This window comes from Camelus dromedarius, chromosome 13 (assembly GCF_036321535.1).
Source record: "Camelus dromedarius isolate mCamDro1 chromosome 13, mCamDro1.pat, whole genome shotgun sequence".
Lineage (NCBI taxonomy): Eukaryota > Metazoa > Chordata > Mammalia > Artiodactyla > Camelidae > Camelus > Camelus dromedarius.
In genome coordinates this window covers 12,434,687-12,449,517 of record NC_087448.1, presented here as the reverse complement: position 1 = coordinate 12,449,517, position 14,831 = coordinate 12,434,687, and the positions used below count along the sequence as shown (strand labels likewise).

General features: G+C 41.0%; 1 protein-coding gene across 2 annotated transcripts in view; it reads left to right on the top strand.

Annotated features, from left to right (window-relative positions):
- Positions 1 to 2,183: 2,183 nt before the first annotated feature.
- The window catches only part of CLDN10 (claudin 10), an 88,897-nt gene continuing 76,249 nt past the window's right edge, over positions 2,184 to 14,831 (top strand). For both annotated transcript variants that reach the window (XM_064493027.1, XM_064493026.1), the window contains exon 1: positions 2,184 to 2,629. In XM_064493027.1, the coding sequence (XP_064349097.1) occupies positions 2,416 to 2,629 (214 nt within the window). In that variant the 5' untranslated portion in view covers positions 2,184 to 2,415. The remainder of the gene's footprint in view (positions 2,630 to 14,831) is intronic.

The window sequence follows — 14,831 nt, the reverse complement described above, 5'->3', positions numbered from 1 at the left end:
TTATATCTTCAAAGTACTGAGTCAAAATAATTATCTACTTATAACTATAGCCAGCAAAATTATCTACCAAAAGCAAGCACAGGATACATTATCTAACACACAAAAACTTAGAGAGGTAACTACCAACAGTCCCTAACTTCTGTTTTTAGTGAAACTTCTCAAAAATAGACTTACGGAAAAAGAAAATAAACATTTGTGGAGATAAAAATCTAATTTGTGGAGCTAAAAACCAAACAACATAGAAATAATGACATAGACCAGAAGAGGAGTTATTAATATTAAACATTTTAAGGTCCCTGTATTATTATTCAGAAGGATAAGAAAGACAATGATTAATTTTACATATTAAATATGTACTATAATTTCTAGAATAACCATTAAACAATACAAGTAATATATAACTTCCAATTAAATAGAAAAATAAAATGTGGAAAAAACTCAACTCAAAAAAGTACAAGAAAGAAGAAAAACTATATGTATATACAGGAAAAAAATGAGAAAAATCACATGTTAGAGAAAACAGTTGTTAGAATCAGCACTAAGTTTAAGAATAAATCTAGCAAAAAAGTGTAACAAGACCTTTGTGAATTAAAACATATAACTTTACTGAAAAACATTAAAGATGAGTTAAATGAAGAGACATACTATATTCATTGACAGGAAGACTAAATTTTACAAAGTTGTCCACTTTCCCCCCAACAAACATCCTAATAAGTATATATCTGCATAACTTAATAAGCTTATTCTAAAATACATAAGGAAGAGCAAAGAGCAAAGAAAGAAAGAAAAAAAAAAAGTTCCAGACACTTGAAAAAGGAGAGAAGGTAAGCGACACCAACAAGATTGCAAGACACATTTATAACCTTTGAGAAATTAAGAAAGTGTTGTATTGGTGCGGGAGCAGACAAGCAGGTGAATGGAACAGAGTAGAGAATCCAGAAACAGACCATGCAAACATCGATACCTGACATGACAGAAGCAACATCGCAGATCAATAGGGAGACAAGGGACTATTTGGTAAAAACAGAAAAACTGTGTTTCTATATTGAAAAATGAAATAGATCCCAAATCATAAAACACATCCAAAAAAAGTCCATTCTTGGATGATTTAAGAACTTAAATGTGAATGCTAAAAATGTTGAAATAGTAATAAAAGACAATGTATTTATTATCTCTGAGGGAGGATTTCTTAATCGAGATCTCAAAAACACAAATAATTTAGGGAAAGCTTGATAAATTTGACTACATGGAAATTAAGACTCTTTATCAAATGGCCCATAAAGTCAAACCACAGACTAGGGGAAGATATTTGCAACATAAATAACCAACAAAAGCTTCTTGCTAGAATATATACAGAGCTAAAGATAAATTTTAAAAATCAAGCAAGGCAATGGATAAAAACAGGCAAAAAACTACAAATATCTTTGTAAACAAAAACATGAGCCAATAAACACAAGAAGATGCTCAACCTTATTGGTAATCAGAGAGTACAGAGTAGTAATCATAAGGTGGTACCTTTACACCCATCAGACTGGCCAAAATCAAAAAGCAACTCTGAGAACACCGCGATACCAGGTGTTACAAAGTAGCACAATGAAGACACCGCCACGGGAAGGAGGGAGGGGCTGGACTGCATACTGCTGTGACTACGTACTCAGCAAAGCAATGTAGCATTATCTGTAAAATAGAAGATGGCATTTCCTACATCCTAGCAATTCTGCTTCTAGGTTTTACCCTGTGCACAAGGAGAAATGCGTAAAAATGTTTATAGCTGTTCCAATTATTATGGGGTAAAGGCTGAGGGGGAAACGAAATAAATATTGATCTCCAGGAAAACACATAAATAAATTGTAACGTGTTTAATGAAATACTATATCCAGCTGTAATAATTAATGAACCATAGCTACATTCCTGAAGATGGATAAATTTCACAAGCTTAATGTGTGAAAGAATAGATTACAGAAGAAACCTACACTGGGATTCCATTTATATAAAGACTCAGAAGCACACAAGACTTCTGAAGAAGCAGTGGGTCACATAAGCCTTCACTGTTACTATATAATTTGTACTTTGTAATATCTGGTCGTTGCATGGTTCGTTAAGCTTCAGGCTAACAGAAAATTAAGCATTAACTATGGTGCTAGGAAAAAATCTGTGAACTCAAAACCTTTAGAAGCCATCTACCAAATTTTAGTAAATGCCCATGTAGGACGTTAGAAAGATCATCTTAGGCTACCGTTAAAATGCCATCAGTAAATCAGACTTTATCCTCAATTCTGGTGCATCCTCAGGCCATCCGAGCATGAAGTACTGTCACCTACCTGCATTCACTGGTCCACGCGGGTTTGGTCCTCTGCATGCCTAGACAACCACAGTGTTCTGTCCGGACAGTGTCCCTGGAGACAGCGGAGCGACATGTCCAGGGCCCAGATCTCGGCTCTGGTGTTCGGCGTCGGGGGCTTTGGCGCCCTGGTCGCTGCCACCGCCTCCAACGAGTGGAAAGTAACCACCCGAGCGTCATCGGTGATAACGGCCACTTGGGTTTACCAGGGTCTGTGGATGAACTGCGCAGGTAACGCGCTGGGTTCTTTCCATTGCCGACCGCACTTTACTATCTTCAAAGTAGAAGGTAAATATGATACCTCTGTTTGAGGTGGAAGTAAAATGTTGCTTTTCCCCTCGCTGTGCTGAAGTGGCTGTAGACAGTTGGATGTTAACTGAGTGCTTAATCCAAGTGCCACGATTTGCCCAGGATGGATGGGGTGTCTGAATGTTGGCTGAAATAATTAAATCATGTCTTTTACATGGCAAATGAAATTTGAGAATAACTTTACAGATCTTTTAGAGATACCTAATGCGAATAACAGACTTCAAAGGAAAGGAGCAGAAATGATTGGCTTGTTTTAAAACTAGTTTTAATTTGCCTTGTGTCTAAGATACACACACACACACACACACTGTCAGTAGATCATATGTTATCCTAAATCCCTGTACTTCCTCAGACCATCAGAGCATGAAATCCATACACACATATGTATATATTCACATATATATATATATACACATTGATTGAAGCATAGAAGATGGAGAGTGTTGAAAGAGGAAGGGGTTTTTAGAGGGTTCCCATATTTTTGAAAAAATCATGTTTAGTGATAAAATAGCAGAGCAAAAAAGTTTTTAAAAGAAGTCAAGGGGAATAAAATGCCCATGAACTTTCACTTTTTGTTATTAGGTTTTATTAAAAATATATATATAGACAAGCTTTCAACGTTATGTATGTTAGACACTATTACAAGTGCATGTATCTGAAAGAGGGAAAAAATTTTGAAGGCATTTTTAGTATAATCCATAAGAATATTGAATCCCTACTATGTTGTGTACACCTGAAACTAATGCAATATTTAAATCAACTCTACTTTTTTTAAAAAAGGCATTTTCAAAAAAAAGACATTTTCATATCTCAAGATACCTCCAGGAAACAACTATTTGCTATTTGCTTGTATGTTGTTATAAGAATCACTATGTGCCTCCACTATCTGCCTGTGGGTTTATGGAATTAAAAATTGCCCCTAGTATTTTGTAACATATAAACTGTTCGCAGTCAAATGGCGAAACTGTACCTTGACCCCAATGAAGAAAATGAAATAAAATTTTAACTAGGAAGTTACTAAAGCATAATGTTTTATGGGATTTTTGTGTCAAGTATTCACATCATTAGTCGACAGTGCGTGCCAAAGGATAAAGAAGGGATATTCAGTTAAAGCCAGGAGCTTTCTAATGACAATCAGAGGAAATGTTCAAGCTCAGATACGCCAGTTAGGCCCTCACATAACATGGACTTTCCTAAGCACCCATTAGCGAAATCAGTTCTATGTCTCTCTCCAGTCCCAACTTTACAATTATTTTGGGATATTTCAAAACTGCTCCTTCTACTGCAGAAGGTTTCCCTCGGTACAGGGGAAATTGTACTGTGAGAAGAAGAGTGCTGTGGAGACACTGTTGTCATTCCGCAGACCTCTTGGCCCATTCCCATCTTAGGCACCAAGTGGAAGATATGTCATGGGTGTAAGTGTATTTCTTTGTTCTTTACCAGGTTCATCCTTTAAAAATCTTTTTTGGACTTATTATCCTTCATTCTCTATTCCTTAGTGAAACCCAGTTATTGTGAAAAATAGGCGTTCAACCTTAGCTCCAAAGTAGACTAAAGAACGAGCATAGATTTCTGTTGTGACTTCAGTGCTACTTCCCCAACTGCAATTTAGAAAACGGGGAGTTAGAAATATTGTTATTAAACAGGGTTGATGGTGGTCCAAATAATCTTCCACCCTTAAAACTTAATTCCCCTGATTTTGCTTCTCAGTAGGAAAAATCATATATTCTGTGTCTGCTGTGTACCCTGCACACGAGAGGTAATTTGGAAAACCTTGTCCACTGACAATGCTTCAATTAGAACATGTAAAATTAATTTAACATGATCTCTCCACTTTCTTCATCCTGGATCAAAATCTTTATCAAAGATACAAGTTACTATGGAAATCTATGATTCATACTTCCAAAGGAAATGGAAACAAATTTGCACTTCCTTGTTCACATGGAGTCATTAGCTGGTGATGTTGGTTGCTTTCCTTTATTCCTACTTGAAAACAACAGTAGGGGAGCTGCGAAAGCTTTCTATACTAATAGGCTCTCAAGCATCACAATAATTCAAAATTGAGAAAATAACTCATAAGCCAAAGAGGAACGAAAATGGTCTTATCGCATTTAAAAATAATAAACAATTTAAGCCTACATTGTCAATTGGAGACAAATCTTCTTAGACTTAGGCCAGATTAAGCCTCCTCTAAGAAAGAAAAACAGAAAATCTTTTAAGCTGCAAGACTTTTCTTTTCCCCCATTCTGGTTACATAACTTTGTTGTCAAAATTATACTGAGGTGGAAAGCCCCATGAAAAAGATGGCAGGACCCCCAGGCAGGGCCACTACCCTCCTGCCAGCACCGTTCGGTTCCCTGGCCCAGAAGCATTATTTCGCTTTTTAAACTCTGAAACGGCTTACTTCTAGGAAAGCAGAACTTACCCCTAAGATTCTGTTGGTTCCTTGAGCTAACTCTTGATTGGTCCATTTGTAGTGCTTCATTTGCATGAAGCGAACTCCTCATTGGCCCATTTCTCTCACTCCTGATTGATCCATTTCTACAAATCTTGTTCCTAATTAGTCACCTTTGTTACACTTTATTTGTATATGATGTTGCAAAATGTTGCAGTCTAGACTGGTAGCCTATAAAAGCCTGTATAAACCTACAGACGGGGTCCAGAGCTTGGAGTGTTAACTCCTGTGGGCCCGCTGGCGTAATAAACCTGAGTTCTTCAACCCTCCGAGTGCTGCTTGGTCTCTCGCCTGGATCCAGGTTGCTGTCTCAACTGAGCTGTAACACACATTGCTGCAACAATACCTTCTTGTTATTAACCCTCTGAGATGCCTCAGTATAGCCAGTTTTTAAGGGACTCATTTAGGCTAATAGTGATTACATTCTTTAAAGACTTGATGTAAGCCAGCACCTCTTTGGATAAGGGGCAATTCCAGTTGTGAAAAATACAGGTTCCCCTCAATTACTGTTCTGTGGAATCAATTTCAGGAAAACATCATAGGGACACTTGTCATTCAGCACTCACTGGGGCCTCAAAGCTTCCTGACTCAATTTCAAAAGCACTCCACTCTTTTTAGATAAAATATCCACTCTAGGCTGTGTATCTGGTTTTCTCATGTTTTGCTTTTCTCTCTTGTCGATGTTTGTAGAGACGTTTTAACTGTGAAATTGGAGCATCTATCACGGGGAGAGCCGCAGTAGTTTCTGATGGGGAAGGTCACGTTCGGAGAGCATTGCTCTAGTGCTGAGTCACAGTTACCTTGAGGGCGGGGACCCGATCTGTGATGTTCTCCTTGTTCTCCTTGTCCTCCTGGCACACAGCAGGCTCTGGCTGCATATTTGCAAAATGACTGAATGAACAAAATAATGAGTGAGACAGATAGTTTGTGATGAAAGCAAAACTGTACTCCTGGAGGAAGGCTGGAGTGTCTGAACTGAGGAGTGGTTTAGGATGTACTCAGGCAACAAAAAGGAAGATCACGGGACTGCAATTCAGCAGACTGAGCTTCAAGTTCTGACTCCTATTTAGCTAGTCAGACAGCTTGACTTTGGTAATGAAACTTTCTGTGCCTCATTCATAACTTTCCTCCTCCATATACTGAGAGAGCTGGATGGATGCCAGGAGTCCCTTAAAGTGTGTTTCAACTTGAAGTTCAGCTCAAGAACTTTACAGACCTTTACCACCTTGCAGTAGAAGGTCAGTAAAGAATGATGGCTGTAAAAGTCTCCTTCTTTTTCTCCCCTTATCCATTACGTTGGCTGGCTTCCTGTGTTCCTGACTGTTTAGAATCTTATCTGCATCTGAGGGAATTTGGGTCTAAATGACCTCAAGTGACCATGTGACCCAAGTAAAGGTGCCAGGATTTCGGTGGAATGAGGCCAAACACTCTTCTGGAAGCTGGCAGTCACAAGACACTGACTGCCTGTAGAAATATGAATATTCTCTCCTCATTTCCCAAACCTTCATCTCTCTCTCTCCTCATTCCCTTATCAGCCAGGCCATCAGGATGAAGCAGGGGTGGGGAGGAGGGAGGGATAGCATTTGCTAGAGAAGAGGGGTTTTCTATGGGTGTTTATTCACATATAGGGAACAGTTGGGAGCCACCTTAGGTCATAACTTTAGATTTCTTTCCGGTGGAAATGCATGCCTTAGTCCACGATTCAATAACAGTAGTAAATAAATCTCAAGTAAATAAATAAAAAGTAATTACAGTATCCATGAGGGAAAATTGACTTGCATAATTTAGATACTTCGAAAATAATTCCCAAAACACTAAATTCCATAGATTGCCTCACCCTTGGAAGGTATTAACCTTTAGTCTCAGGACAGGTGTCCATTTGCTAAGAATCTGACTGATCTCTGAGACTTAATTTCATTAATTAAGACTAAGGTTAATTTTCTTTTCAGATTTTTTTTTTTTTTTTTTTTTTTTTGCTGTGTTCCAAATGCATATAAAATTACCTAAAACATGCTGAAAAGCTCAAATTCTGTCTTTGGCAGTTCTCACCAAAAGTAAGTGTAAGAAACATTCGAGGTGTTTTAATCCTAACAAAAAAAAGGCATAATTTTATATGTGTACTGACACAGTCCATGACCCAAAGTAGGTGAATTGTGTTTTCGCATAAAGCTGTCTCTGTGCCCAGAGAATTGGATCCACGTGCTGAAATGTGCCCATGCCTCATGGTGGTGAAGATGGCACTGGAGCCAAGGCAGCCCAGGACTGGACTTGACCCTAAGTCAGTCTGCTGCGGGGTGTTTTTTCAGGGAAGCATCAGAGGTTCTCAGGACAGCCTGTGTCCATCAATAACTCCTCTCTTTGAGGCCAGGATCTTGTCTTATTTATCTTGGTGTCCTCAGCACCCACCACTGTGGCTGGCTCCTGTCAGGCTCTCAGTAAAGGCTTGTGGATTGAACAAATGGAAGAAAAAATCATTCACCAAGTTAAATCAGTTTCTGCAAATTTAATATATGCAGAGGGCATCTCCTGTCATTTCACCCAGCTTTGGCAGAGGGAGAAGGCCCTAGGGAAGTACTTAGAAGGCATAAAGGAGCTAGGAGTACTTTTTACGATAGGATTCAAGGAGCAGTTTTCAAGAAGCAGAATGATTTAGAGCTTTGCTTTTCAGAGTGTGGTCCTCAGACCAGCAGCTTCTCTACCACTTGGGAACTTGCTAGAAATGCAGAATCTCAGGCCCCACCACGGACCTATAGAATCAGAATCTGCACTGTAACAACATCTCCAGGGGTCTCCCATGCACATTAAAAGATGAAAAATCCTGTTTAGACCCTGGACTTCTAGTATGATGGACTCACCGTTTACTAAGGGTCTTAATCTCCCTACGCTTCAATTTTCTTACCTGCTAAATGGTGATGAAATGAGATAACAGGCAAAGTGCCCATTACAATGCCAGACAGAGAGACACTCACCATAAAGGGTGGCCATCATTCCTACAAATACCGCTTTAAGTGCCTGAAAAGCCCACATCTCAACAGTAGGAGGGTGACCGTTATGTCAGGACTACAGTAGCTGCTTCCTGGAATCCAAAACCTAACAGGAGGATGCCTTTGACCCCTGTTCCATGGCTTATGTCATATTTATAATGATGTGAAGGATGTTGTGCTCATTGGACTACAGTTTAGGCTTGGGGTTTGCTATACTTCGTAAGGCAAGACCACACTGCACTGAGAAGTCAGGTTCTCACCACAGATGTTCGTTGTGTCAGTCACATGTTGCATCTGCTGGAAATGGGGAGAAAAGGCCCCCTTTGGGCTCTGTGGTAGGAGGTAGAGCTTTATCAAACCTGGGATGTGTTTGTATGCTGGGTAGTCAAAAAAGCCAAAGGTTTACTGGAATATTCCCAGCCCCAGGGACTGAAAGAAACTTTGTAACAAACAATGGTATATTGACTTGAATCATATTTGCATTTTACAAAGTGCTTTCACAGACATAGTCATATTTATCCAAAAGATGGTATTCAGTAACCCCCATTTTACAGACAAAGTAACTGAGGCTCACAGGAGAATTTATTTATTTATTTATTTACTTACTTACTTATTTATTTATTTATTAAGTTTTTTTGTTTGTTTGTTTGTTTTTTGAGGGTGGAGGTAATTAGGTTTATTTATTTACTTACTGGAGATTGAACCCAGGACCTCATGCATGCTAAGCAGGCACTCTACCAATTGAGCTATATCTTTTCCCCCAGGAGAATGTATTCATAACTTTGTGTGGTCGTCTATAGACATTTGGGGGGAAATGTTCAGCATTTTGTACTAGCCCAAAACCTGTGTTTAAGTCCCAGTTCTGCCACTTAACTTTTCGTATGACCTTAAATAAGTCACTTAAATTCATTTTGTTTCCTTTTCTTATCTATAAGATGATGATGGTGATTTCTAGTTACATACTTTAAAAGTTTGAGGGAAGATGGAGGGAAAGAATTCTATTACATGAAATAGATGAATATGAGTTTTTAAACGTACCTGGAATTTATTTTAATCATGGATGGCAAGACACAGACATAAAATGCTGTCATGAGGAGCAAGTTTTTTTTTTTTAATTTTTAAAATTTTATTACATTTTTTTTCAGGGTGGGGGAGGTAATTAGGTTTATTTATTTATTTTAATGGAGGTACTGGGGATTGAACCCAGGACCTCGTGTGTGCTAAGCACACACTCTACCGCTGAGCTGTACCCTCCCAAGGAGCAAGTTTTTATCTGCACAGATCCCTAGAAGCAGGAGGCGTGGTTCGGGAAGCACCAGAGTCGGTCAGAAGGCAGAAGGAGTGAGAGGAAAGCATGAACAAGACCCTTTACTGAGCTGTCTGGTACCAGCCCTGGGTCGATTAGGACAGAGGGCTATTGGCTTGATGTGTGAAAGCTTGATAAAGGAGGTCATTGCGGGGTGGGCTTTGGATTAGCCAATTTGCCTAGGAAAGCTGCGCTTGTTTGCTACCTCTAAGAATCTGCTACCTCTGGGAGGACAGTCTCCTCCCCCATCACCTATCACTGCGAGGCCCTAGATGCCAGAGCATGGAGAAGGCAGAAACTAAGAAAAATGCAGTGAGTACAGTATGCATTACCAGATCCTTTGGTGGTGTTTGCACAGGTAGTTCAGCCTCCCCTTTATGGCTTCCCATGTTTATCTGATTGTCAAGATTTGTTTTCATGCACTGAATATTTTGTGTAGGAAAGGTTCAGGAGTATTTTTCACAGTGTGCATTGCTTCTCTCTTCCCCTCTCTCCCTTTCTCTTTCTCTCTCTCATTGCCCGTCTGGCCACACATGCAGCAAGGTGGGGCTCTTGAGTCTCCTCTGCTAAAATTCCATTACTCATAGACTTACTCCTCCTAAGGGAGATGTACTCAAAGGACTTCTTCTGAGCAAAGGCATGCTGGAATTAGTAGTTTTAAAACTTCCTGCCCCTCTGCATTTTTTAGGTAATTCTTGAACACTTCAGAAAGCAGTATTTCTCTTAAATAGACTCAAGATAATTGAGCTGATTTTCAGGAGACAGCTGGTCTACAATTAAGCTTTGCATTAGAGGAAAAACTAATGACCCAAAATTGACAATTTGGCAAGTTGCTATAATATCACATTACAACGACAAGAGGAACCCTGTAAGTAGTTAATTCACTTGTTCATGAATGAGCTCCTTTCATCAAAGCATTCATTAGATTCCTGATGCAGAATGTAGGCTCTGGGGACTCAGAGAGGAAAAAGACATAAGCCTGTCCTTAGTGGGTGTGCTTCTTAGAGGGGGACAATCATTTAGCAAACAAATAGCCCAGAATGATAAGTGCCATGTGCTGATTAAGTTCAGCAGGGTAGGCAGACTTCCCAAAAAGCCAGTGCTTGAACCGTCTTGAAAGCTGTGTAGAAGTTTGCCCAGGAGAAAGAAAGAGAGGGCATTTCAGGCTACGGGACTCATCTGGCTCTACAACTTATTAACTATATGACTCCGGGCAAAATGCTTAACAAATGAGCTCCCCTATCTGTAAAATGGGAGTAATATTATCTACTTCAGAGGGTGGTGGTGAGTATTAAGTGAGTTAATCTGTGAAGAGCATTCAAAGCAAGGCCAGCACATACAAGCAAAGACCTCAACTCAGGAAGGAGCCAGGTGCATCAGGGAATAGCAGGCACGTTGGAAAGGCTGACACCTGGGATGTGCAGGGGGAGCTTAAAAATGGGGCCACAGATGCAGATAAAGGGAAACTTGCAAAGGGACCTTTAAGCACTATGAGCAGATTTAGACTTTGTTTTAGAGGAGCTGGAAAGCCATTGACACATTCTTAGCAGAGAATCCCTGATGGGCTTGCATTTCAGAAAGATGCTGCAGTGCTTCATGTGAGAATCTGATCTTAGAGCTGCAGTGGGAACAGACAAAGAAGAAACTTAGAGGAGAAACTGAGAAGACCAAGTAACTTGGTGACTCACGAGGGATGAAGGGGTCACGGATGCTCCAAGGTTCCTGCCTGGAGACTTGTGGGCCATGAAAGAGGAAGCTGGCTGCAGTGCAGGTCCTGACCTATATGTTCCATCTGTTCTCCCAGGGCAGTGTTTTCTAATACATTCCAAGATTTTAAGTAATCAGATTCTCAACTTAATGTTTGGCTTTAAAAAATCAATTGGACAGAATGAAAGAGACTAGTTTGACTGAATTCAATTTAAAAAAAAACTATGCTTCTTAGATGTTTGGTAAAAACCAATAGGAAAAGGTAATAGCCATAAAGATAAATGCAGTCTGAAGTGCCATTAGTAGCTTAAGAATATCCGAATTAGGAGGGTGTAACAGCTGCCTGCTCCCCATATTCTGTAGTGAGATTGCATAGGGCTAGTCTTGGGCGCCATATTTGAAGGGACATGAATATAGATCACATTCATTGATTTGAGAGTAGGGTAACTAGGAGGAAGAGAGGTCTTGAAATAAATTAACATGGGTAATTATTTCATCTGGAAAAGAGGAAAAGAAGATGGTGGGTATGAGTGTTGGGGGGAAGGGTGGGTAAGAAGATGAGTAGGACCACCGGGTGGATGTAACTAGGAAATCGGATTTAGGGGCACTATGAAGAAGAAATTTCTAGCAGAGTTGCCCAACCATGCAATGGGCTGTCCCACAAAGAATTGGTTAGAAGTATCCAGAGGAGATATCCTTTGCTGAAAAGGTGGTAGAAATAATTCCTGCGTTGGCTGGGTAGACAGACTAGGCAATCATTAAAGTCATTCCCAGTTTCAGATCTGAGATTCTGTGAATATATAAAAAGAAAAGTATTTAAACATCGATATTCCTGACTTTCATACTGACTTAAATATTTTTGTGCTCTGTGGTGGGCATTTGGGGACGTAACAATAAAAAGACCTGTGTCTGCCCTGGAGATGTGCACAGTCTAGATGGAATGGGAGTTAAAGTAGTAAATGTCATCATATACATGGGTATGTTATTGTTATTATATTTAAATCAATATGTTAATATATGTTAGCGTTAATGATGAATATGTAATTTTCTACCTTGAGCTGATATTTTAAAAGGTCCTAAGCAAACCCAAGAGGTGTGCCACCTAACTTTTGCAGGGGAAGGACTGACTACTTCTAAATCCAGATGTAGAGCTAGATGCTGGGGGTAGGGGAGCTTTGAGAGCACAAGTCCTCCCTTTAACTGGATTTCTTTGGATCCAAACCAAATCATGTATCACAACCAGACCAGTCACCCTACTGGGAGACTGATATTCTCCAGAACACGAAGTGCCGACTATCAGGTGGGCAGGGGGACATCTGACTACAGCAGATGCTCTCAGTGACCACCAACAAGCCTCCAGCCAGTCACATCTGGGGATGCTCTATAGGACCCCTACAAACGTCCCCACGGAGCTAATTCTCTGCTGTGGTGGTTGAGACCTTTCCTTGGTCCTGTGCCCCAGCTCTGTGCTCTTTCTGCTTTGCCCAGCCTCCCAGGTCCTGGAGATCAGCTGATGCTCTCTCTGCTGTTTAAATCTGGACCTCCGACCTCTCACCTTTTTCCCCTCAGCAGATGTCTGGCTTCCAGGCAGTAGATCTGTCTTATGACTGTTTTACCCGCTAATTCCAGCCCACCTGGCTGCTCAGTCCTCACCCAATGCCTGCTCTCAACTCTAAGCTCCAGACTCGACTGGTCTGCCTGCTGGCTGGCCCATTTCCTCTACCCCTGGTTCTGCCTCCTCACCAGAAGGCGCTCTTCTCCCACCCTGTGCCTTGGGAGGGACTATCGGAGCATATCTCCAAGCTGTGAGAATTTGGGGGGAAGGGAGAAGAGGGAGGGAAGGAGTGAAGCAGGAATCACATTCACTGCCCAGCTGACAGCTAAATGCAGTTGGTGCTGGCCTTGGTTGGAGGTGGAGCCACAAAGGGGAGCCAGAAGATGCTGTTAGAGAGTTACCTGGAATTCATTTATATCATCTGGGAAAATACCCATGTTATCCTCCTGACTCCCTCTATCCCAGATTCAGGTCAGTATAGGGAGGGTTTGGAGCCTGAGTGACCACAGCGCCCTCCCCAGGAAACTTCCTGTTTCAGCTGCAGCTCCAACACTGTCCTGTAGGTAATTAGAGCTCAGAGAAGTTACATAACTTGCTCAGTTTCATGGGGAAGGTGGTGGCCATGGCAAAATTCAAATGCCAGACCGTGTGACTCCTGAACCCAAACGCTTGATTAAAGGGCTCCCCGTGGCTGATCCCCAGCAAGAGGAATGCGTCACAACGATCCTGACTTGCCTTTCTAGTCCCCCTGCTTCCATCAAACTGGACTTTGCGCTTAATCTTTTCCCTAGTCTGTGCCTCTGCTCACACTGTCTGGGGTAACTGCCTTTCTTCATCACCCTCCATGTCTCTCCTCCTTCATACTCCAAATGCCATCTCCCAAGCAAAGCCTTCTGCATCTTCTAACCAGAAGGGACCTTTGTCTCCACTGGTACCCCAGTGGCACTTCGTGCTTTTCTTCCCATAATTTTCTTTCTCTGGCTTGGACTGTGCTTACCTGTGTACTTGTCCTTTCCCATCACTAGGTATTAGCCCCATGAGGACAGTGGTTGAACAATTTCTTTCTGTCCCTTTCCCAGTAGATAAAATCCAGAAAATCTGTGCTCTGTAAGGTGTATGTTAAATTAGTGAATTATCTATTGAGAGGGGTGAATGGGAGTAAGGACAGGACCACAGGGCCTGGCTCAGCTTAGAGCTTAGAGTTGAGAGCATCCGTGGTGCCATCACTAAGTCTGTCTCCATGGTGACCAGGCTCACGTTTCTCCTTCTTGTCCAACAGCATAGCATGATAGAAGTTTCAAAGCATCCTAGCAAACTCATCAAAAGAGACATTGTTTAACACGGTGTTTCTTGCTCTTATGGAATCATGCTGGGTCCAATTGGGAGTTTTTTTTTTTCCTTTACGAAGGTCTCTAAAACCATCCCTTTAATCAGCTGTACTAGAATTTATCTGGGGTTTGCTACCAAGCTTGCCAATGGCAAGTTTTGAAATGTACCCTTGTGAAATTTGGAACATTTTCCTGACCCCTGCCCTTCTCCCTGGTCATGTTTGTCTCCATTCTAAGATTTCACCTGGTCCTTTCATTCAAATGTTAACGTTATGAAAAATCTCAGGCACCATTCACAAGTTTCCTTTGGGCCATAGAAAACAGCCTGTATTTGAAAGGTGCAGCTGAGAAATCAGAATGTGATTAAATTGGCTCTGATTATTCTGCTTACCGGAATAGGCTCACTCTCTGAGGACTTTCCGTCCTCTGAGTGGTTCTGGGCTGAGCCCTTCTCTTGGTAATTAATGACTGAGACATGGATGTGGCTGTTAGTCTTGACCATGAATCATCCAGCCATGCATGACCGCAGTCAGCAGAAAAAAGAGCTCTCCAGCTTCTCATCTGCTGGATCCTGAAGAGTGGCTGGATGACATGAGAGATCAAGTTTCTGCAGGTTATAAGCAATTGGGTAAAAAGTGCAGGGTAAACATAAAGTGTCATTCACTGAAAGCAAAACAAATTACAAGCCATAACCCTCTCAAGATAGCCTGGTACACTCAGGTTATCTATGTTCCAAAACATGTGCGAGGATGATTGCTTTGGAAATAGTTGTTCTTTCATGAGTCTTACTTTATGTGAACTCAAATGGTTGAGATAAGGAGTGGAAATCATTTTCCAACAATAAGT